The 24,289-nt window shown below is 37.8% G+C and overlaps 1 protein-coding gene across 1 annotated transcript in view; it reads left to right on the plus strand.

Annotated features, from left to right (window-relative positions):
* Window positions 1-24,289, plus strand: part of cntn3a.2 (contactin 3a, tandem duplicate 2) — a 60,964-nt gene that overhangs the window by 10,362 nt on the left and 26,313 nt on the right. Inside the window, exons 6-16 of the mRNA XM_055049813.1 lie at window positions 5,390-5,565; window positions 7,531-7,626; window positions 8,081-8,284; window positions 9,054-9,156; window positions 9,478-9,662; window positions 11,179-11,315; window positions 14,587-14,716; window positions 15,931-16,081; window positions 17,168-17,295; window positions 18,439-18,608; window positions 22,379-22,499. Of these exons, the coding sequence (XP_054905788.1) occupies window positions 5,390-5,565; window positions 7,531-7,626; window positions 8,081-8,284; window positions 9,054-9,156; window positions 9,478-9,662; window positions 11,179-11,315; window positions 14,587-14,716; window positions 15,931-16,081; window positions 17,168-17,295; window positions 18,439-18,608; window positions 22,379-22,499 (1,601 nt within the window). The remainder of the gene's footprint in view (window positions 1-5,389; window positions 5,566-7,530; window positions 7,627-8,080; window positions 8,285-9,053; window positions 9,157-9,477; window positions 9,663-11,178; window positions 11,316-14,586; window positions 14,717-15,930; window positions 16,082-17,167; window positions 17,296-18,438; window positions 18,609-22,378; window positions 22,500-24,289) is intronic.

Genomic DNA, 24,289 nt, shown 5'->3' on the forward strand with positions numbered 1-24,289 from the left:
TTTAATGTTACTTCAGTTGTTCGTTCATCAGATTGGTGCAAAGTGATATTATGTTCATTCAGCTTCCAATTGTCCCTAATAACTCATGGAGCTTCTTTGAAAAAATACTTCTTTAAAATGTGGACTGCGGACACTGACATTAGTGTTGGAAGCATCTGTGCTGCTGCAACATGTATCACGTTGTGGTGTTATTTTAGGGTTGAAAAACCTTGGTAATGGGTTAAATACTTTTTGCCCAACTTGCACACAGCGATAGACTTCTCCACCGTCGGTTTAAATTGTTTTCAGAAGCAAATATTAACCGCTGGTGGGCCTAGAGAAGCATCTTTGTCTTTCATTGCTATGGTTTGCACCAAAAACACAGTAAACAGGGGCTCGCTTGTGACTTTTGCATGTAAAAAAAATGCTTTGATTAATTGCTTTACAACTTTTCATCAGTGAAAATCAATGTAGTTAATTAATCAAAATTATTGTGTGAAAGTCCCGGCCCTAATTCAAATCAAATAATAAAAAAATCTCTCATTTTGTTGGTAGCTCCCCACTCAGACGGAGTCAGCTACAGTAATGGTAAAAAATAAAGATTGTTAATTACTCAAGAATTTTTTTTTTTTTTTTGTGAACAAGATATGTGTTCTCCCTTCTATTCATTTTCTCCTAATTAGATTGAAATGCATATAGACACTCTAGGCAGTGCTGTCATTATGGCTCCTCTAACTCATATTGACTAACACACCACCAATCTGCCTCTTTTTCTCACCACCAGAGATTAGAGAGATACACGCAGCATCCTGATGATCGTCTCCTTTATTAAAACACCAGGAGAACAATGCCGATTGCCAGACGCCAGTTGGCACCGAGAGCCATTGATTACATTTGTCTTCTGTGTTTAGCGTTGCATTTACTGCAGTGGGAGCTGCTGGCCACCTGAGCTGCATTGGTAGCGCCGTGCAGTGTGTGCACTCATTATTTCAGGCTTTTCACATCCTGTTCGCCTAAGACCAGGTATTTCCATGTAATGATTAAAGGTGAGATGTTTAATGTGCTGTCTCGTCAGACTGGCTGTGCAAGTGTCTGCGTGCCCCCACAACCTTTCTGGCTCGGCTCTTGAAGTGTAAATGGTCTCACATTGCTCCCCAACCCCTTTTTTTCCCTTCTTTACCTTCTTTCTTTTCCTACTCTGTCACTCCCAGAGATATAAGACTTTCATTCTATGCACACAGCAGCGGCATAATAACTCAAGGGACAGAACCGGCTCGCCTCTTTAAAAAGAATAATCTTTCTACAGCATTCTGAAAATGTGTCTGAGTTTCTTATAATCTAAGTAGGAAGGGGGACTGTAACATTCACTTGACCCGCGTTTTGTACGCTCGGGCCCGCGCCGCGGGATCATTCAGAAGACTTGACTTTTTTCTGCACCTGGAAGGTTCAGAAAACAAATTTATAGTAGAGTTGTTTGTTTAGTTTTTTTCCCTGGTTGCCAGTCAATCCTGGTAGCACAGAGCTTCAGAGGCTCTTCAGTAAAGGTCAAAAAGAGGTGAAAATCATGGCTGAGGGTCAAAAAGCTGAATTCTAGCAGTTGGACCAGACACCCACACTCATGCTACTAGTATTGCTAGTGGTATAAGGAAACGCTTGGGTGATTATTGTGCTGCTTTTACAAGAGGAAGGTTTGAAATCATTGCAGGTTTTCTAAAATGTGGCAGCATGTACATATATATACCTTCAGATATTAATTTGAAAATTAATTTTTATTTCCACTTCAGAAAAGCAGAATATGTGACTATAGGTGACGGTAAGAAATGGGTGTTCTTTATGGTGAGAGAAAAATGATTGAATATCCATAGAAGGTGCCCTGTCTTTGAACCCATGTGTGCTCTTTTTTTTAAACCACAGTCAAAAGGAGATGCATAATGGCATTGTGGCTGAGAATGGAATAGAAAGATTTCTCTATTAAAAAATGAAAAATGATGTAACCTGGTGCTCGAGTTCTTTCGGGTATCTCATTTATTTAATAGCTCAAACCTACTGTGCAAATATTTACATATCACGTTCCCATGCCGACATGTGGGAGAAGAATCCAGCAGAGAGAAGAAGTTAAAAAGGCAGGGCTTTTTTTGTTGCATCAGCCCACTGTTACCTCACACTAAGTACTAATGTTGGAAATGATGGTGTCACTTTATGTTAATATGACGTGACAGAGAGGAGTTGATTATAGCTAAAGTGATGATAACCTCCAAAACCGTGATCTTTGTCTACCCTTAAATAGCAGGGAAAGGCCTTGTGTGTGAGATACTGGAAGATTAAAATTTAATGATCTCTGTGGGAAGTAGGAGACAGTGCAGCATGTGGTGTCAATGCTAAATAAAAGATAGAATATAGAAAACAACTGCAAGATTTTGTTTTAGTCATAACTTTTCCAAAATCACAGAGTATTTATCCATTAGTGATTTGCAAATTTAGTTTTGCCTGTTTATGTTAAACAGGCAAAAGCACTTCACACGATCAATACACAGATACATATCAATAAATCAAAATACCATTGAAAAGATAATTTACTCCAGTGATTAATTTCAAACATCACACTCATCATACATACATGTATTAGACACAGAGTAAAATATGTTTTTATTTATTACATAATACCAAAAAAAAAAAAAGAAAAGTGTGTCCATTTACTGAACTCCTGTATTTATTAAACCTCACCTGGTCGGATAAAACAGAATGAGATGGACTCACCAATTTTATCCCCCTGACGTATTCTCAGATATAGTATTGAACCTGTAACTGATCTGTCATAATAATTACATTTTTTTGCTAAAATGTAAAGTGACCTAACCAAGCCATACAAATGCTTTCATATCTTCAGGATGTGTTGTTTACTATTTACTGAACAATATTTTTCAATCATTTTTAGTAGATTATGATTATTTGGAATAAGAACAAGGGGATGTTGGAATTTAATCAATAAGTTGGCCTTTTGAAACTTGCAATTTGCTTTTCAAGTTAAGCGACTGACCTGGTCAGTTACAAATCCATTTTTGGGTTGTTAAAAAGGGCAGAGGGCAATTTTATCGTCAGTGTAGTTCTGAAATGGACACGTAATCCGGCATGCAGATCAGTTTTCCAGTGGGACAAAGTGCTTTGAGGCCGATAATGAGTTTGCAAACACTTGTGGCCCATCAAACAAAAACCACGGCCAATTGCTTGGTATTATTCACTGTGCTCAATCCCAGTCCTGTGGGGGTCATGGGGATCTTAGCAAGCTAAAGCTTGACAGAGATGAAGAGGTTCAACAGAAAATGTTTGAGACATTCTGCCACTTTGAACTTGTTCCCTGACTGGTGTGAAAAAAGGTTGCCTATAATTATTTAATATTTAATTACAGGAAAAGCCTGCTTACTGTTTTCAAGCAACATGTCATTAAGCTGTCTTAGGATCTGACCTTCTTACTTGATGATTTTAAAAATATATTGCGTGAGAAACATCAGCAAAAGAGCAACTTTGTTTGAATTTTGACTAAATTGAAATTCTGTGTATGTTAGAACAGCAAATATGAGAGAGGCGAGGAGATGTGAAGGACTGGTGCAAGCCAGAATGCTAATGTTATGCAGTGATGCTATGAAAATGCCAACTTGCATGCAACTTATCTGAGGTTACTTGGTGACTTTTAGCTTCATTCCTTTGCCAATGCTAAGTGTGAAAATCAATTTAAAAAAGGTGTGAAGGAAGAAGAAGGAAATGTGTGTCGTGGGGTGGTAAGATGCGGTAGGAAAGGAGTTGTGTGGTTAAAAACAAGGTTTTAGATGCATTCCCTGACTTAAGAAGATGTGTTCACGCGTTGGCAGGAAGTGATTGATGGTAAACATGATACCAATATAGTCTGATGTTCATTTAAAGATGCGGCCATTCACTCAAGCTTATAATGCTGTGAAAAAGTACCTACACGCACTGAACATTTAGATTTGGATACAACTCTCGTTTTCCATGTCTTTAATTGGAATTGGAAGTGTTGAACCAAAAATGAGTATGATTTGTGTTTAGTTTTACTAATAAAAAAACAGCAAATTTTTCTGTAATCACCCCTAATTAAAAACCTAATAAGACAAATTACCTGAAGAAGTAACGTCGTGACTTCTGTAGGTAATTTGGGATACAAATGGCCTGTTAGAGGTTATTTGTATCTCATTTATTCTCAGGGTAAATATGGCTGTTTTATGTAGGCCACAGAGGTTTGGTAGACACATTAGTGGAAAAAAAAACTAAAGAAAGAGAACCAAAGAGCACACCAGACTGGTCAGCCATAAAATTGTTGAGAATTTTGTCGAGGACAGGGTCTGGTGTACAACTTTCCAAGCTTTTAAAATCTTGCAGACAACTGGTCAATCTATCATCTTGGCCTATCTGCCAACTTACTAAGATCCTCTGTCCACCTAAACTCACCAGACATGGATAACAATAATCTGAGATTATGTGGGTCCTGCGCTGTGGTGACAATGGGTCTGGCATGAGAGTTTTTGTAGTCAAGTGGGAGATAGCCTATTGCTCCTTGTGCTGTCTTTCCTGTCTTGTTGATGTTCCTGACTATTGTTAGCAGTCAGGAACATCAACAGGAACAGTCAGCCCATCAAGGATTCTTGCTCTGGTTTCCTGTAGGGTGGCCATCTTTGCTCCAGGGTGTGTCTCAAATAATCACGTTTGCTATAGTGTTATTTGGCTGTAGTGCCACTGGGATAGAATAAGGTTCGAGTCAAGGAGAGGGGTAGTAGCCTTGGGCAGTGCTTACTCAGGGTATGTCATGTTGGGGTGAGAGGCCAGTGGGGCTTGAAGACCTGGTCCACCTGCCAGGAACTACTGGTTCCTGGCTAGTCTTTGGAACACCAAAGACTCTCTGCTGTTGTAGTGTAGTTACCAAAAGAATGGGGCAGCATTCAGTTATGGAGCCCGCCTCCACTGAATGCAAGCTGATACCTCTCTAACATACAGGATGTAACACCATCAAATAGTAAGTTATAGATATGGCCCTTGAAGGCATGGGGGGACACAACCATGCAGTGCTCCTCCTGGGTGGTTTTTGACTGAAGCTGTGCTAAATATAAATGCATGCTACACTTATAAAATTTTGATTTATACAAATTGTCCTTGTGTTGGTCTTTCCCAAGAAATCTCAATGAAATACATTCATGTTTGTGTCTGTGAAATGACAAAGTTAAGAACAGTCCATAAAGTATGAATTCCTTTGGCAGGGCCTGTATGTCTGCCACATAGTGAATGTCTTCTTCCACCATTCTGAGTTGTGTTTTCAATTCACGCCTTGTAACACCACCTTGGTTGCGAGAAAAAGATGAACCACGCATTTTGCCGCCGACTGATGATGTGTTTGCCCTCACAGATGGTCACTAAACGGGACTCTCATAAATCTGGGCCTGGATCATCGGCGGCGTCTGTCTGGGGGCAACCTCATTATAGGCAATCTGGACCGCTACCAGGACGTAGGGATGTATCAGTGTATGGCCTACAACACTGTAGGAGCTATACTGAGCAGGAGAGCAAGTCTACAGTTTGCCTGTAAGTTAATTAGTATGTCTGGTACTTTTACTCAAACCTGCAGCAAAGCTGTACTTAAAAAAAGAAACATATTTGGAATAAAGCAATGCAGCTGCATATCTCTCACAGACTCTGCTTCTGTGGTTTCACTCTTTACATAAACCTGTCAATGCCTTTTCTCAGTTTTCATGTCATGCATTAGGTAGCTATTCATTAGGCAAGAGAGCACTCCGACTTAATCATGCTTCCTGTGCACATTTTTCATGACAAGGTGCAAATTAACTGAAAATGTCATTAGAAGAAACAAACACAAAGTCAGCTGTAACACTCTGATGCCATGCATCCGATTTTCACAGATGCAGATGCGAAGTGCTAAAAGATGTGGTAAAGGAAAACAAAGACAGAAAATGATTCAGAGGTTACTTCATTCATTTTGGTGGATCACCAATAGTTGCTGCAATAATTTAGGAGGGTTGCTGTTGTGGCTTATAATTACATTAAGCTTTTAATTTTAAGCATTGATGCTTAATAGCATGTTAGAGTTTGATTCACTGAATGTAATCCACTCCAACAAGAGGACCAGGAGAACTTTTTTATTCTTTACAAAAATCTTTTTGCAGCATTTGAATTGCCATTGAATGATTTATAGGTCAAACTGAATGATTTATAGGTCAAACTAGTGTCTTTAAAATGTTATTCATCTTTTATGTTGCCAGATCATAAAGTGTATAAATCAAAATTTTTTACATCTTTTCCTTTTTGTTTGTGCTTAGGATTATAGAAATTTCTGTCTCAAATTTTGGGAGAAAGAAAAGTTTCAAAGAAAGAACCGGAAAAAAGGACAGCTCAGCATGTCTCTCAGAGTAGCAGATAACTAATATCAACACGTATAACAAGCACTCAAGACAAAACAGGTATTCCAGAGGGTTTAGTTCAAATGTGAGTTTATAAAAGGAAGACTTATTTGTGGTAGCTATTGACTTTCAGTCTACATAGGAATTAAAGAGCATGTAGTTAAACAAGCTCAGTTGTGTGAAACATACCTGCTGTGAGTGGTAGCAGCTGAAAGTCACTTCCTTACACATAATTAGTCCAAGTTTATTTGTGACCATTTTAGTGTAAACTGCTGTAAACCAGCTGTCAAAATGTTACACAATACACTGTCACACAGTCACACCATTCAAACGTTAAATAATTAATCTAAAGTTAGTTTTCTGACAAAATGTTGATGAACTACAACAACATTTAACTACAAAAAGTATTTTGAACAAAGACACTATTTGTGGTTGGTGTACAGAAATCTTGTTCATCACCTATTTACTTTCACAAAAACTTTTTCTGCACAGAAAATTTCAGTCTGACAGGGAAAATAAGAGCGCTCACCATTTTCTGTTAACAATAAGCAGTCAAAAATCAACTCAGTTTTTTTTTATAAAGAAAATAGAAAGAAAAACTTATCTTTAAAATTATGGCATGCAGTTTCTTATGCTACTTCATACCATCAGTATCATAAATATGTAGTTTATTTAATTATATTTTGTTTGTTTTTTTATAATAAAGGTAATAGAATTGTGATTTATTTGCAAGATATTTGCTCTTTAAAGTTCAAAACCTGCTAAACTGTGACATATAAACTGACATTTTGGAAAAGTCTCCTCTGTTACTGCCTAATGTGTTCACATAATTATTCCCCAGAGAAAGGCAAAAGTCACTTTCCCACTGTCAAACATTGATGTTTGAGGCCTAATGGCAATTCAGACTGCATGAGAGCACATTTGTTCAAAAATAATTGAATCCAGGTGAATACAATTTGCCTACACAGTAGAATTTAGATTAAGCAGCTTTTCTTTCCTCCAAAGGAACAGTTCTCATTTTCCATAACAATGCATCAGTATTTTAAAAATGTCTTGTTTGCTGCGTTTTTGCCTCCTTGATAAGGAACATCTAGAATCTTGATGGTTGGTTGTTTCTTTTGTCTTTCCTCAGATTTAGACCATTTCAAAGTTCACACCAGAAGCGCCGTGTCAGTCCGAGAGGGACAAGGAGTGGTGTTACTGTGTGGAACACCCACTTCATCAGGAGGTAGATACTCACAGGCAATGATTTAAAAACACCATCATAACAAGAAGTCTCCAATTAGATGGTGCACTCAAAATTTGAAATCAGAATGTCTCCTCAGGTTATGGCATGCAGCTTTTTTTTGTGTGTTTTTTTCTAAATAATCTAATAATTCTAAAAAGTAATGCACTATTTCTCTGTTGACTTCATGTACACATGTGCAAATTGTCCCCATTTCATGGACTTGATTAACATGTTAGTGTTTGCATTGGATTTAGTGCAATCTGCTTTGTGAATCCAGTGCAGAAACTAAGAAAATACAACTGCAAAAACTTGGGAGACGTTTCTCAGGCTTTTATCTAAATTGTAATTCTTAATCATGCTTAAAAATGATACAGAACTCATGAATAATGAAGTAAGATATTAAATCATGTCTAAGAGTGTTTATCAATTGCTTGTATGTCTGTTTGTCTTTCAGACCTTACATATGCATGGGTCTTCAATGAGTATCCATACTTTGTTCAACAAGACAATCGGCGATTTGTCTCCCAGCAGACGGGAAATCTTTACATAGCTAAGGTGGAGCCCTCTGATGTGGGGAACTACACATGTGTGGTGATGAACAGCATCACAAAAGGCAAGGTTCAGAGCTCGCCCACATCGCTGATCCTCAGGACAGACGGTAAGATGCTGCAAACGTTCATGACATTCAACAATTTAGTTATTTTTTTCTTATCGATGTCTCTTTTGTCACCAGATTATCAAAAAACTCTTTTTTTGTCCATCACTTCATTTAAGTCCCTAAGTACCAGTAACATGTCGTACATAGTTGGTTTTCAACAAACAAATTCATCAAATCTCCCCCTGTGCTGACTTAGCCTCGTCATAATTTGCGTTCCCCTTCCTCCTGCTTTCACATGAATTTTCAGGATTGGTCTGTTCCCTGATATGGTTTCATAGAAAGAGTGAATAAAGATTGCCTCAGATGAATTAAACATGAGTCATATGTCATTGGACCATTACATTGAGTGTTCTGGTGGCTCAACCAGTTAGTTTCCACTCAGCGTACTGTACATGTAGCTGCATAAATTTAAATCCTATTGCATCACTGTCTGATCCCCATCTCCGTGCCTTTCCCTGAATAATTATATAAACAATAAAACTGCCCACTCAAGCTTTGAAATAATAGATAAGAAGCTGCTGACTGAAAAAAACAAGACATTAATTCTCCTCCTCCCTTGCTGCGTTTTGAATTATTCCTCGCTGGCTCTGCATAACACCCAGTGACGGTACATTCAAAAGATGTAATGAGTATGCTCATTAGAGAATGTTTGTTCATTTTGTCTTTTACTTGTCCTTCGTGTTATTGCTTGAACCTCTGTGCCAGTAGTATTGTAGGTAAGTCATAAATAATAGAAGCCTGAGCAGGTTCTTGTGCTTGCTCCTTACAGGAGTGATGGGCGAATACGAGCCAAAAATAGAAGTTAATTTTCCAGATAATGTACCTTCTTCGAAAGGATCAACAGTTACTCTGGAGTGCTTCGCCCTTGGGAAGTAAGTTGAATTCCTCGAAGAGTGTTTTCAGGTTTCCTTTGCCCATCATTCCAGATGACAAACCTTCAGGTTTGAAAAATAAATAATAAAAACATCCTCTGGTAATTATATTTTTCAGTGTGTGGAGTGGGGGGAAAAAGTCGTGATTGGTTTTAAAACTCATGCTGAAAAGCTTTTATTTTTTTCATGGTTGGATTGGGCTTAATCTGAACCATTCATCCACAAAAATACACAGAGGACGCTTTTATAGTCCATCAAATGCTTCGTTATCGCTGGATTGTTACAACTTGAGCTAAGGTTTGCCTACTTTTTCTGCTGCAGCCCCGTTCCAGAAATCACCTGGAGGAGGGCTAACGGAGTCCCATTTCCCAGCAAAGTCAAAATGAAGTATTCAAATGCAGTGCTGGAGATCCCGAGCTTCCAACAGGACGATACAGGAGGGTACGAGTGTGTGGCAGAGAACAAAATGGGAAGAAACACAGCTACCGGTCGCCTGGCTTTTTACGGTATGTGATTTTAATTTGCTTTTTTCAAGAAACACATCTGGTACCATCAGTGAGGCTATTAAGAAATGTACATATTTGCACAAATATTTAATTCATGTATTCATGCAGTTTTTGCTTGCAGAAGTTTTTATGTAATATGAACAGAACGTGAAGTTTCACAGTGAAACTTCAGCAAAAGCCTCAAAAAGGACCTAAAAAACATCATTCTAAAGTTCAACTAAGGAATCCCAGCTCTTCAGCTAAATATCAACAAAGAAATGCCAGATACTGAGCTAAAAAGAACCCAAAGTCTCAGCATAACCTTTGAAATATTCAGAAATGTTGAACAGGTTTTATTCAAAACTCATTTTAAAAACATCCTTCTAATTGAAAATATGTTTCACAAAGTTTGATTATTGTGTTTAAAATATGGACATCCTTATAAATCAACACACATGAGAAACTAGATTATGAATAATTTTCATATTTAAACAAAAAATGTGTTCTCCTATTGTACATAATTCTTTGGAGGAGTTTCGTGGTGACAACTTTTGTTTAAATCATTTCCCTCTACAGGGGAGTTTTTTTTTTCGCACATACATTTTAAAGAGCTCATATAATAAATATTTACAGGTCTGGCGGTTAGCCGTGCTGCGTTGTAGCAAGATGGTCTTTCTGGTTCGAGTCTTGGATGTGTGGTTTTTCTGTTTAAGTTTGCATGGTGCCGCTTATGAATGTATAAGATTTTGATTTGTTTTTTTGTTTGTTTTTTGTTTTGCAGAGCTGGAAAACAACTGAAAACATTTCAAAATGTTTACCCTTTTACACTTTCACCTTAAAATATAATAGCGCAAGAAACATAGGAATTTTATTGTGGTTGGAGCGTATTTAGAGATAAAAAACAAAAGACGTCTGCTTGGTTTTAACATTTTTATTATTTTATTGCATTGCAATTGTGCTATTTAAAATTTGCCCTTTTGGCTCATGCTGGCTGCTGCGTTTTTCTATGAATTCATTACAGAAGCGAAAATGACACCTGTGACATTGGAACTGACAGCATGCTTGGCGCCTGCAAAGGAGCTGTGCTTATTATGAGCGCTGCATTCTTCCCATAAGAAAATAAAATAAAAAGTAAAACAGAAAAAAATCTGAAAAGTTGTGCATATGTAATGCTGGAAGTTATGTGCAGGGGTGATGGGGTTTTTTACACACACTTAAGGTGACAGGTTGGGGTGGGTGGTGATGTTGTGTGCACTCTACCAGTGGCGAGAAGTTTTCCGCTTTGTGGTTCAGTGTTTAATGGTAATCTTGTGTTGCCACAGGCTCGTGAAACATTTGAGTGATGAAATATTCAATCGTTTCTCTCTTCCCCCAACCCCTTAAGGACAAGCCCATCCTGTTAGAAATGCCAATCTGTGCTTCCTTTGAACTATTTGGGAAGCGGCATACTTAATGGCCCAGTGCTGCTTCCTTAAAAAGAGCCCTCCTCTGGGTTCTTGTGAGACATTTCATAAGAGGGGTATTTCTGTGTCCTCAGCTAAGCCTCAGTGGATCCAGACCATGAAGGACACGGCAATGGCCATAGAGGAGAGACTGCACTGGGAGTGCCGGGCCAACGGAAAGCCCAAACCCTCCTACGCTTGGCTGAAGAATGGCCAGCAGCTCCTATCAGAGGTAAATCACCGCCATCTAAAAGCGTTTCATGTTAAATACTTAATCTGCATGAGAGCGGCATGAGAGCTTGTTGTCGGTTTTTCCAGCATGTTGGATGAGAGTGTAAACATCTCGCGAAGGTGTGCCAGTGAAGAGACTTGGATTTTGCTGGGGCTGGTTCAGCTTCACCTTGGCAGATTACAGCGTCTTAGAGAGCGGATCAGTCGGGTTCCCAAGAGATTGCTCCATTTCATTTGAATGGAGTCGAGAGTTGTTTTTCATTATTCATGGTGCATGTTTAAGCTCCTTGAGATTTAGGGACAATGGGCTTAATCTACTGTGAAATATACTATATGGGACTGCACACCTCAGTCCAAACCACAAAAGACATGCACGCACGTCTGGCATATTCTCAGCTCAGTTGTTTTAAACTTGGCTGATTTTCACTGGCTGCTGAAAAGTATTATTATTTTTTTTGTTTCGCTTTATGACCCTTAGTGAAGCTCACTGCTAGACACATTGAATTACAAAGTAAATATAATTAGTTGTTAAATCATTATTAAAGAGGCATTCTTAAATGTCACTCTATATTTTCTTGGCATCTTAATGTCTCATAGGAAAAGAGAGTCTGCAGCGCCTTGCAGAAGTATTTTACGAGCATGACATGCTTCCTATAGATTAGTAATTTCACTCTTTGGTCATTTGTATGTAAAATATTCGCATTCAACTGCATAAAAGTAGTCTTAGTTTTAGGTTCCACTCAACGTTAAAAATTGCCTTTTGCAGCATTTTGCATCTTTTTCAGCATCAGCATCTTAGAAAAGCCATATTTCTATGCACATTGTTTTTGCCAAAGAAGAACAGAACAATACTTTTAACTCGCGTGTGCCAAATTTGGCCCACATTAACGTTCACGTGACTCTCTGTATTCCAAATTACATCAATATTTCCCTCCAGTTTTTCACAAATCTACAAAGACGCATGCTAAATTTACACAAATCAACTTTTTTTCAGATTTTACAAATTTTGCTTAAGTGACTGCTGTCTCAGCCTTACTTGATGTCAAGTTGTAGTTCGTGACTCATATGGCAAATTTAAAAAATTCCTCTTAACGTCATAGATAAGCGTAAATATCGCAAAAATTACTTAGAAATATTTCTGTGATTTTAATAGGAAAAAAATTCAAAAGCGATTGCAAAATTCGGGATAGACATTCAATATTATTTTATTTTATGAAACACTTATTGAATCCTGACAACAACAGCTATTTATTTATATTTTAACAGTTTAATGGTTCCTATCTATACATTTTGGCACAATCGGCCCTTTAAAAACATTCAAATTTTTGATATGGCCCAAAAAGAAAATGATTTTGGCATCCCTGCTTTAACTTTTCATAAAAATGGAAATTTTGTTAGTCAGTCATCTCAAAAAATAAAATAAAATCTATTAGAGTGCAACACTTAATGGCTGTAAATACTTTAGCAAGAAACTATGCATTCAATTCAAATGCACAGCATGTAATACTGGGAAACACACATGTTTTTATCCCTCTCACTCTTAGTTGTTGGTTCGAGGATCCATGGCAGCAACAGCAGCCTTGAGGTTTCCAAGTAATTCCTACAAGCCCGGTACACCTTTCGTTTGGAAGCGTTGTCCAGTGTTCTTGGCAGAAATACTTTAGCTGTACCAGATGGGATGGGGAGTTGCAGTATTGAGCCGTGTTCAGGTCTCTCCAGAGCTCTTGGTTCAGATCCATTTCTCACTGGGTGATCCCAGAATAGTTCTAGATATTTCCTGAAGCGGGGTTTTGTGTCATCTTACTCCAACTTCAGTATGTTGGCTTGTTCAAATGTAAACCACAGATCATCAGCACCCTGCCCTTTTCCCTGACTTGTTTCCCACTTGCTCTTGCTGAGATATGTTCCCAGAAGATGCTGCTTTCTTTACTATGATCAGTGATGGTACTCAGATGGTGCTCAATGATTTCTTTTGTTGAAAGTATTGAAGAAAAAAAAAACAAGCTTCGTCCGGTCTTTGTTACATCAGTCAGAGGATTTTACTTCACCAGGTCTGAGATTCTGTAGACCGTCTTGTTTCCTTCAGTAAGTAATGGCTTCTGTCTGTCACTATATGATAAAGCCATTATTGACCAATTGTTGCTCTGATTGTTCTCTCATCTCTAGAAAGAAACTGGTGTCATCCACACTGACCAAAGACTTGTTCGTTAGCTGCTGATCCAGACCCTTTATTCCTGCTCTTGCCCGTCCTGGCCCTCCAAAACAAAATAATTTTTTCTTCCACAGATCTGTGCCCAGAAACAATCTTATTTCACCTTCTGTCTCATATATTCCAGCATTTATGATGTTCTATCCTATCTTATTACTCTGATTTTCAAAAAACATTAGAACATAGGATTTCATATCATTATTCTGTCAGCAGTGAACACTGAATCTTTTTTTTATTCAATTTTATTATGAATTAAACTTAATAAAACTTAATGACATGGAAATGTAGAATTGATTGTGGATTTGTTGTATGTTTTAAAAGGGATAAAGTAATTTGAGCAAGCATAGCCAATGCTAGGTAGATAGATTACACATATTTTTGTAAATGTACAGAGTTTTTGCTGATTAGTTGCTACATTTCTTGTTGCTGCTAAAAGTTGCCTTTCACTAACATAAAGTTTTGAATATATCCACATTTTTTCTCCATAACATACAATAATTAGTTGGGCTGTTTGCTCAGGTAGCCAAGCTGCTCTGTAGTTTTAAAACCGGGTTCACAAGGTGACTGACTAGTGGAACAAAAACTGTACATAAATCAGTAAGTGTACTGTGGACTTTGTTTTTTGTTTGTTTTTTTTCACCCTCCTGAAATTTAGACAAGTTAAAGATTGAATTTGTTCAAATTTTCTAGCATGAGATGATGCAACTGCAATAAAAGATTCAATTATTCTAATGTTTTTTAAAGATCTTCTCCAGGATTCTTAATAAATGTAAAGAGAGCTGTATGTCTCATGATTTGTATGCTGTACGCAGGACATGTGATGAAATGGTAAAACTTGATCGCTCCTTTTTCAAAATAAACTACGCCTGCTTTTATTAAGAACAATGTGCACACAGAACCTAAACGGAATAAGAAACGCTCCATCTTGATTTAATCTGCAAACACCGGCAATGTTTTTGAAAATCTGCTGTTTACCAACATTTATCAGCGTGCGACATGCAAAAGCAAAAGCTACCTTTAACTCTCAAGCAATAATTGCTTTCTTTCATCCCTGTCTTCACAGGACAGGATCCACGTGGAGGATGGGGTCCTTATGGTGTCGCCGCTCACGCTATCTGATGCTGGCATGTACCAGTGTGTGGCTGAGAACAAACACGGCGTCATATATTTTGCGGCCGAACTAATGGTTTTAGGTAGGATGGCATTTATCTCCTAAATCCCCAAATCATTGTTACCAAAAGAATCTAAAGGTCATCTTACTGTTTTTCTTAAAGGTTGTCTGGCTTAGTGGATAGAGGGGTCAAGTGAGGATGATTTTGTGGTGTCAAACGCGTTTATATTTATTCTTCTTTTTTCTGACTTGTCTTTTTAGTGCCTTACAAAATGATTTTCCTTCTAAAATTCTTTTCTTCTCCTATGTTGTCACATTACAACCATAAACCTTTATGGGGATTTTATGTGCTAGACCAACACAAAGTGAAGCATTATTGTGAAATGTTGCTGATGTAATACCTTCAGAAGTCACCGAAATAGTAAATAGAGTAGCGAGAAGTTGCTATGGTTATTCAGACGGAGACTCATAGCTCAGGTGGAAAAAATATGTCTGTTGACAGGATAACTATAATTTGTTGGCTTCTCAGATCTGACCTCAATTGAAGAAACAACAAAAAGAAACAAAAAGCCATGGTTGTACGATGTCACACATGATTTGGCCTACAAAACTCTTATTTGTTGAAGAACTTACTGTGCTTGTCATCCTAAAACATGGCAATGATAGATTTATGCTGTGGAATACTTTTGTTTATAACATAGATAAGAAACCTGCGTCCTGCCAATGAACTCAACACGGATATCCTCTAAGAAAACATCTTAGAGGTGGCAAAAGACATTCACCAGGAGAACAAGTCTAAACTCTTCCACGACTGGAGAGTTGCTATTTATGGAGAGTTTCTGTAACGTTTGACTGTGATTAATGTCTTATGTTGACAAATTGTCGGCCTTAATTTGTTCAAATATGTTAAAGAAATTGAAGAAGTACCCTAAATACCTGAAAAAATTCAAAGGGTGCAGATACTTTTGCGTAGGTTTATGTAACTGGGACAAACAACAAACTTCCATCATCTACAAAGTTAAATTTTTATGCAGAATTTTTTCTTCTAATTTTTTATGCTTCACTTTAACTGATGCCTTTATTCAATGTGACCCAAGCAAGAGAAAATAAAAGTCGCAGCATTGTTACTCTCCGTATCCATTCCGTTCTCATTACAAATAATTAAAGCATCTGTCTCCATCTCTTCAACATTTATTGATTTTCACAGATTGAATTACAGAGTGCTTCAAATGCCTTGTGAGATCTCCTGCAGCCTTGTGCTAAAAGACAGTTTGCTTTCACCCCCACCACCATCAGCTTCTCCTCCAGACTTCACGGGGAATGTCCTCAGAGCTTTGCTCAAAGCCAAAGCTGGAACAACGGTGACGTTGGACTGCAAGCCCCAGGCCTACCCGACAGCAAGCATTTTATGGAAGAAGGGGAACCTTCCTATCCACACCAACGACAGGTAATCAACTAGTTAGCGGCCGTCCATGGGAATGTCATTAGGACAGCACTTTATTCCCACGCTCTGCTCACTTCATCTGATCAATAGTGACTCCAGATGCAAACAGTGATTAACTATATGCAAGTGTGGAGCACAGAAAGAAATTAAATCAGTGTTTATGCATTGATAAAATGCTGATTAGACAAGTTCCAGTTGAAGGAAAGGATTTACCTACAGTTTATAAAGACGCCTAACTTTTTCCCGTCCTTTTCTGACCTTAGATCAAACTTTCTTCCCTACCAGAAGTTTAAGTTGCTTAAAAGAAGCTTGACTTTGTAACATAATCATATTTTAAAATTGGCCTCCGTCTCTTTAAGAACCTCCAGTACAATAATCCTTCTTTATCCATTTGCGTTGTTTATAACCATTATTGTGAGCATTTTAATTTGTATAATAAGCTCAGCAGATGCCTAGTTCCACCAGGTGTTTAAGTGCTGCTGCCACTAGTCTAGTGGAGCTGAATGGGGAGTGGTGCTCTGCGGGGCGGGAAGAAAAAAGGAAAGAAAACCATCCGCAATGTGACAGTAGCTGGATCATATGTGGATATTTTACTGCAGATTCACTAGAGTTTATCTTGGGGACAAATGGGTCTTTGAAATATAACCATAACTTTAACCACATCACTAAAATAGCTACAAAGAACTCAAAAGACAGCAAAGCTAGCTATTACAAAGCCTTCATCCCAGTCATTTAGAATATTTGCTGTCAGAGCTGAAAAGGTGGATGTGAGCAAGGCAGCCTTCAAACCTTTTTTGCAGAAATGGGCCAAAATTCTAGCAGAGTCATGAGAAGGTAGAATAAGGATACAATTTATTCCAAGTCATATAGCTTAAAAAGAAGTGTTATTTTGTCATCTAAGCTTCTACAGTTTTATGTTTAAAGGCAAAGTAAGGTTAGTGTTTAGGTATTTATGTAAACTTGATCATTACAGGAAAATGACAAAAACTATTTTGAACTAAAACAAAAAAAAGTTTATTCAAATTGTGTGTTTACGCATCTGGTTTTCAGCTTTAAGATGTGGCTGTCTGTTTGCCTCCACCTGCACAGGATCACACTTTCTCCAGACGGAACTCTGAAGCTGGCCAATGTGAGCAAGTCGGACGCAGGCAGCTACACGTGCTTCGCCAGGAACAGATTTGGGATGTCAAGCACAACTGGAAGGCTCCTGGTTACGGGTGAGCTGCGTTGTTAAATAGCACTCCACTTAGTAAGCACAATTCACTGCTCGGTGTGCGTCAGCACAAGAAGGAGCTGCTGCATTTAGGTCATTCACTGATTGCAACCTTTTACATTTTGCTCTCTGAATTGTGTTTAGCAGAAAGCGTTTTTGCACACTTTGGCAAAAAGCTGAATTTTTTTTTTTCTTCTTGCATAATCAAAACGTGTTCTGCGACTCGAAGGGGCTTGTCTTTCAGGGGTTTTGTGAGGCTGCAATAATCCACTCGGAACGTATTTGACAAAGTACTTGAACACTGTTTTCCTCAAAGCAGCTGAAACAACCAATTTACTGCAGCAAATGAAAGTGCCTTGAGTGGAAACAGTGAAAGCATTAGTGAGGTGGTGTCACAGATGCTGTTATTGTTGAACATGCGTTTCTCTTTTTTTTTTTCTTTTCGCCTCAGGAGTGATTCCTGGGTTTCTTATTGGTTTTGTTAATGTGCTGAATGATATTGTCTGCCTCTGTGATCGCCAAGGCCAGTTATTTCTATAGATGACTTGAGTATTTATCATTGACACAAACCAGTCAGTGATGCTCGGCTCTGACCGAGACATTGATTCTTTACCAGCGCTTTTTCTCCTTGACATTCAGCGTAAAGATGTAAGAGTTCAAGTTCTCTTCCTTTGTGCTCCACCTTCTTTCTCTGATTTCCTCTCTTTCATTATCTTGCCTTTTTGAAGCTCAGAGGACTTCTCTAAATCATTGCTTTAGTGTACTTTAAAGAGGCGCTCCTCGTTTCCCGTACCAGATCTACACCGGAGCCTATTATGTGGGGTTTTATCTGATCAGGAGCGCATTGCAATTTCCATCAGGATTTCAGAAGATTATACAATCTGTGTCATCCTATTACCCATTTTAGAGGCGGCAGGCTGCATGTAATCACACAGTATTTGACTGGGACCTTTCTGTGCAAAGACAACATGGCTAAGCCTGTGACTCACTGTTGTACGGAGCTTGTTTTCCAGAAAGTGTTGCATCTCTGCTTCTGTTTTCAGTGAAATCAACAAAAGGTCTGCTTTTCTGTTTGCAATGAAACACCTCGTTTATTGTTAAAGTCTGGCAGCTATGCTTCAGACTTTTCTCTTTTTTTTTATGGCAGATCCAACCAGAATCATTCAGGGACCAGTGGACATGGAGATTATTGTAGGGGAGAGCATCGTGCTGCCCTGCCAGGTGGCCAGTGATCCTGTCCTGGATGTGTCCTTCTCCTGGGCATTTAATGGACAGCTCATCACCAAGGGAGACGACCACTTCGAGCTTGTAGGCGGCGTGAGTGACCCTAAGTCATACATATTTTGAGTTACTCTTTAATAACTCAAAATATTTTTTTCACCGAATTGGTTTCAGTGTTAAAGTAGTTGTAGAATTTGACTTGCATCAGTTCCTTTTGTTTTCTCTGCCATAAGCAATGTCCTCAGCATGCAGACGTGGTGTGTCAGCTTAGCTGAGCTAGAGAAATGAAGTTTCATTGAAAAATGGAGGTGGGCTCATAAAGACTGACAACCACTCAAATGTTAAGTGTCGTATTTAAAACTCCTGGACACGTTTCATTTTTTAGTCGGATAATTTTGAACAAAAAAAAAAAAGAAGACAACATCTAACTAAATTGAATACAACATTACTCTTGTTTTCCTCCTGTTTATTCTTGACACATCAAAAAAATATGCCCCTAATACTTTCTAGGAAACAACGTGCACTGGTGGGGTCTTGTCAGAAGCAATTCTTTTCAATGTTTCTGAATTGAAAACACATACTGGTCTCATTACATTCCAGTTTCTCTAGCAGTTCTTCTTCTGCTCTACTCGAGGGGCTCTTCTTCTTTTGTTGTGTCGCAGCACCGGTTGTGGTTGGATAGTTGTTCAAAATGGTTAAGAAAAGAAAAATCTGTATCTGACCCAAAATCATTGTAAGGAAAATTGCCAAAAAAACTTATTGTCTGGCAGTCAATTTCTCATGAGATTAGCTACTCTAGTCTGCATGAAAATATGCAGAATGATTTATAGCTTATATTTCAAAGTTGTGTAAAACAATTGCATAGTGAACATTTTAGGGTAGCCTGTGGTAAATGTGTTTTGATGTAGTAAGTTATTACTACACTTTACTTGCTGACATGACTGGACAACTCCACTTGGCCAAAATCCAAAGATCTTTTTTGATGCTTTAATGAACGGCATATCCAATGTGCTTTCCTCTGATTTCGCTAATCAAAATTTAGGTCATTCAGTAGCGCTCACAGCTGATCTTTTACACTGAAGCACCATCTGAAGTTAAACACCATCAGCGTCGTCAAATAGTGCTAAGAAAAGCTGTGGTAAACTGCTCACATCAATCAGAGACCAGCCAGTGCTATAATCATCCACAGAGATTCAAATTAAAATAGATACAGATGCATGAATTAATTGGGTGTGAAAGTCTTGACTGAGTGACAGATAGCTCCCAGGTGACTGGAAGTACATTTAATCTAAGCTAAAAGCTAAGCATCAGACTTGGTTAAGCACTGGAGCCAATTTTGTGGAAAAACACTATTTCCTTTCTGATATAAGCGGTCAGTTATAGCTTTTATTATTATATTAGGCTACATCCACTCTGTGAGAGAGAGAGAGCAAAGGAGAGAGAGAGAGAGAGAGAGAGAGAGAGAGAGAGAGAGAGAGAGAGAGAGAGAGAGAGAGAGAGAGAGAGAGAGCTATGCTGGAAAACAGGTTTTTAGAACTTAAAAATTAAGACAAAATGATTCAGGGGTGACATTTTGAACTGGTTCAAAGGCCTGGTTTTAACATTTACCATTAAGACGGAGATGCAGAATGACATGGTAAAACTGTAGACTGAAGAGATCTTTCATTGCCACTTTTGTTAGACTGATAAATTTCTATATGAGAGGACTCTGCTGATTCTCCCTGCTTTTGATCTATGCTGAAATTCATAGCTTTTTGCATTTTTCTTGTTTGTTTGTTTCTTTTTCTCTTTCTTAATGTGTGTTTATGCAAATTGCTTTTCAAGGACAATAAAGTCCAGTTGAATTGAACTGATATCACATTAGTTTAGCAATCATGTTTAGTAGGGTTAGCATTACAAACTCTAAACAAAATCCTTTATGTTTATTTCCTGAAAGGATAAACATTTTGAGTTTATATCCATTTTCATGCTTAGGCTCCCTGTTATCTGCTGATGCCAGCTCAAAGTCATTAAACTTGTTGGCCATTTCAATGAAACCTTTCTCTCAGTTGTTTCCACATTTTATTTAAGACCGTTTTAGTATTTACAAATTAAAACCTTTAATATGGTTAAATAAGACCATTATGTTCTAAATTTAAGACATAAATAAATTGTGAAGAATTAGTAAGTTAATCAGGCTATTCAATAAGTTAAATAAGTAATCAACTTATTTTGATGTTTTTGACTTCAGCAAATGACTTTATTGCTTTTGTGTTTAAGTTTCCTAAACACCTTCAATAGATTAGCAACTCACGAAGCTGGTGGTGGATCATGTGTTAAGAATGTTTTCATTTCAGTGAATTAAATAAACCACAGAGCAGATTTCTTTCACAGGTTTGCTGGAATGGCTAAATATGAGTGTATTACCACCTGCATTTGACCTGGCCTTGTCAAAGCAGAATTCTTTGGAAAAACATATTTTTCTAGGCCTGCAAGAAATTAATTTGTATTTCAAAGCATGAAATGAGGTCGAACTGCAGAGGCAACCAACACAAATCTAAGATAACTGTGATAATTAAAAGCATGATTTCTTTAAAACCTGTTCAAACACATATGGTGAAACTCAACCAGTTCTGGGAAGTTTCTTGGGTCTCCCTGTTTTAATGTGCAAATGGGCACATCTTTGTCTCCATTTCTACCATTAAGCTAAAATACGACCAGCTTACGAGCGTACGGTCAATTTCTTGGAAGTACTAACAGTGGACAGTATTGCTGCAGCCAGTTTGACATCATTCATTTTACAACTTTAAATGTCTCCTCTGAGGCATAAAAAACCAGCGTGGTTCGGTGAAAGTCTGTGGAAGGAAGTGCAAATAGATTATTGAAGTCCTATGTGCTTCCAATTGTATTTCCGTGAATGGAAACAAGTCAGTCGCTCTGCTGAAATGCAGTTCCCATATAAAAGTCATTATGTAGGTAATGCGCCAGGTGTTCAGCCATTGTGACAGGTGGAAATCACTTTAAGTAGTCTTCTTCAACTCCAGCTCAGTCTCAGCTCAGCTCATCTGCTTTTTAATAAGCCCAGGTTCGCCTTGAATTCTGCTTTGACATGGCCTGCTGCACAGCCTCGCTTAACAGGAAGTGGATGCACATCATTAGACGTGTCTTCAGAAGGAATCAAAGCGTGGCAAACACTCAAATGACAAAACATTTTCTGTACGTCTTCGCACCCTTGAGACCAGACATTCTTTCTGGCTGCATCTCACTGACAGTGTTCTTATAAGAAAAGAGAATCCTTACCCAGAAATACCAGAATGTCTTCACTCCAAAGAGATTATCAACTAAACTTTGCTGCTTCGGGGAATTTAATTTCCATAATTAAACCACGTTGAGTCTGCTGCCATATTTCTTTGTTTTGCTGCCAAAGCCAGTAGAACAATTTCACCACTAATTTACTGTTCGCCGCTTTCGGGTGTTCACTTAGATGAAAAGGTAGACGATCTGTTTTTCCTATGTGTGTGGAGGAACTGCTTAAATTCATGCTTTTTTTTAAAACTTTAATATTATTATTTTTTGCAACATATCTTTGAAGTGCAGATGACCTTTTGAAATCTTGGAAAAAAAAAACAAAACAAAACAGCAACCTTGTCAGAAAAAGAAAGTCTTTATAAACATGTTTTGGGAGTAATTTTTGATCTTGCTTTACATTTCAGCTACTTGTGATCTGCTCTGACCACACTTACTTCAACATCACTCCCTCTCAAAACCTGCAAATATTCACAGCTTCGCTATTTACTGCAGCTTATACATACTTCAGTACTTTCTTTAATAAGCTGCCCCGGGGTCTGTTATCTCTCATGCTACATAAAGCCCTCTCTCCTCCTTAGCAGAGAACAGCCGGAGATCTGATGATCAGAAACATTCAGCTTTACCACGCCGGCAAATATATCTGCGTTGTGGACACAGACGTGGAGAGCCTGTCGGCCGTAGCTGTATTGATTGTAAAAGGTAAGAAAACCTTCCCTCTGCTTGGAACTCTCTAATTAAAACAGGACTTGCAGCCAGGGTTTTTAATTGGTTTCTTTTTTTTTTTTTTTTTTGGAAAGGAAGAAAAATACAAAAATGCCAGTCTTTATTGCAAAGTTAATGATTGATTTAACTTAAATAGAAATGATTTATTTAGCTTGTAGCAGGTACCAAAAGGTGAGTTTTCTTTTCAGGTACCTGTTTCACAAGCTAGAATATTTCTCTTCCACTTACAAAAATTTACCCCAGACAGTGATACTGTTGTGCTGGTTCTGCTTTCGTTATCACCCTGAGCTTTGTAAAGAGAAGATGCTAATCTATTTGAATTTGGAAAAAAAAAATCACCAACCTTTAAAGTCGAATGCCTGCTTTTTTGAATCCGTGGTGACAGGAGGTAAATTCAGTGGTCAATATTCAAAGGTTTAAAGTATTCACATTTTGCACCATGTGTTAAGCACTAATGAAAAATAACTGCAGCCCTTCAGAAATGAGTGTCAGTGAGAGATTTTACATTTAAATGACGAATGGTAAACCACTGCTGCACAAGGTCAGTGTTCATTTGAGATATTTGAGACAAATTTAAGCTAAGGATAATCTGTAAATCAACTTTAGGTCATTTTATAGAGTGGAACCACCGTTTAAAATAATCTGTAGATTTTACAACATCAGGCTGTAAACCCAATCAACAGTTTCCTATAAAATCAGCACAGTTAAAGGTTTAAATGGGTTTTAGATTAACTTTGCAAAAGGCTTCATTTTCCTTTGGACATTTGACATTCCTCGGCTAAGGTGAGGAGCATTGACTTTCAGCATCAGCCGAGATAACATTCATAAAGTAGGAGCGGAAACACAGACTGCAAAAACACCCAGGAGACATTAAGGGTTCAATCTTAAGGGTAATTAATGGTATTTTTAAGTATAAATATGAAAGTTTTAAGGTTCAATGTTCAAAAAACCCAGGATCAGAAGTACCAAGGGTGTATTGAGTTTTGTGATTCAGAATTCCAAATTAAATAAAGGTGTTAATTAAATAATTGCATGCATTTAGAACTCTGACTTTGAAATTGGTGTTGTGCTCAATCACTAGTTCAGATTCAGTTTGTTATTAAAATACTGCAAGAGTTATATCATGCCCCTTTTTAGCTGCACTTCAGATAAGTTGTATCTTGTTAAACCACATTGTGTCTGAAAGGACTTTTAATATTTCAATGCAGAGAATAGAAACTCATATTATTTAGCCTGGTCACTGAGCACAACAAATAGCACATTTTACAGGTTTTCCAACTTGAACTCAGCATAATATCATTCCCATACCCGAGTTATGACTTCCGAGAAAAATGAAATGCAGCTTAAGTTTGGGGGATAAAAGTTCAGAATAGCATAATGGAAACTCTTCTGAAGTAATGGAAAGATTTAGGAGGTTTTCCAAACTGCAGACTTTCAGGGCATCTGGGTTATTCAACTTAAATTGACTCGCGTTGGTTTAGTGATTGTATGTGTTTCTTCAAAGTTATTCTGAAAATCATGGGAAAACAAAGTTTTCCTTGTCTGTTTATATTTAATAAAAACTTATTAGTTTTCACTCACATGTTTTACCAAAGCATTTTAAATTTTTTTAGAACAATAACAGTTAATATTTTACACTGTCTTTGTTTCTCTGCTTCCTTTTAATGACTAATATCCAATATTGCGTGTAGCGAATGTACCTGACAGCAGAATGTGTTTGAAGAATATCTTGTTGTTGTTCATGTAGTATGAATTTCTCCAGAGAG

Source organism: Poeciliopsis prolifica, unplaced genomic scaffold (genome assembly GCF_027474105.1).
Source record: "Poeciliopsis prolifica strain line A6 unplaced genomic scaffold, Auburn_PproV2 SCAFFOLD029, whole genome shotgun sequence".
NCBI lineage: Eukaryota > Metazoa > Chordata > Actinopteri > Cyprinodontiformes > Poeciliidae > Poeciliopsis > Poeciliopsis prolifica.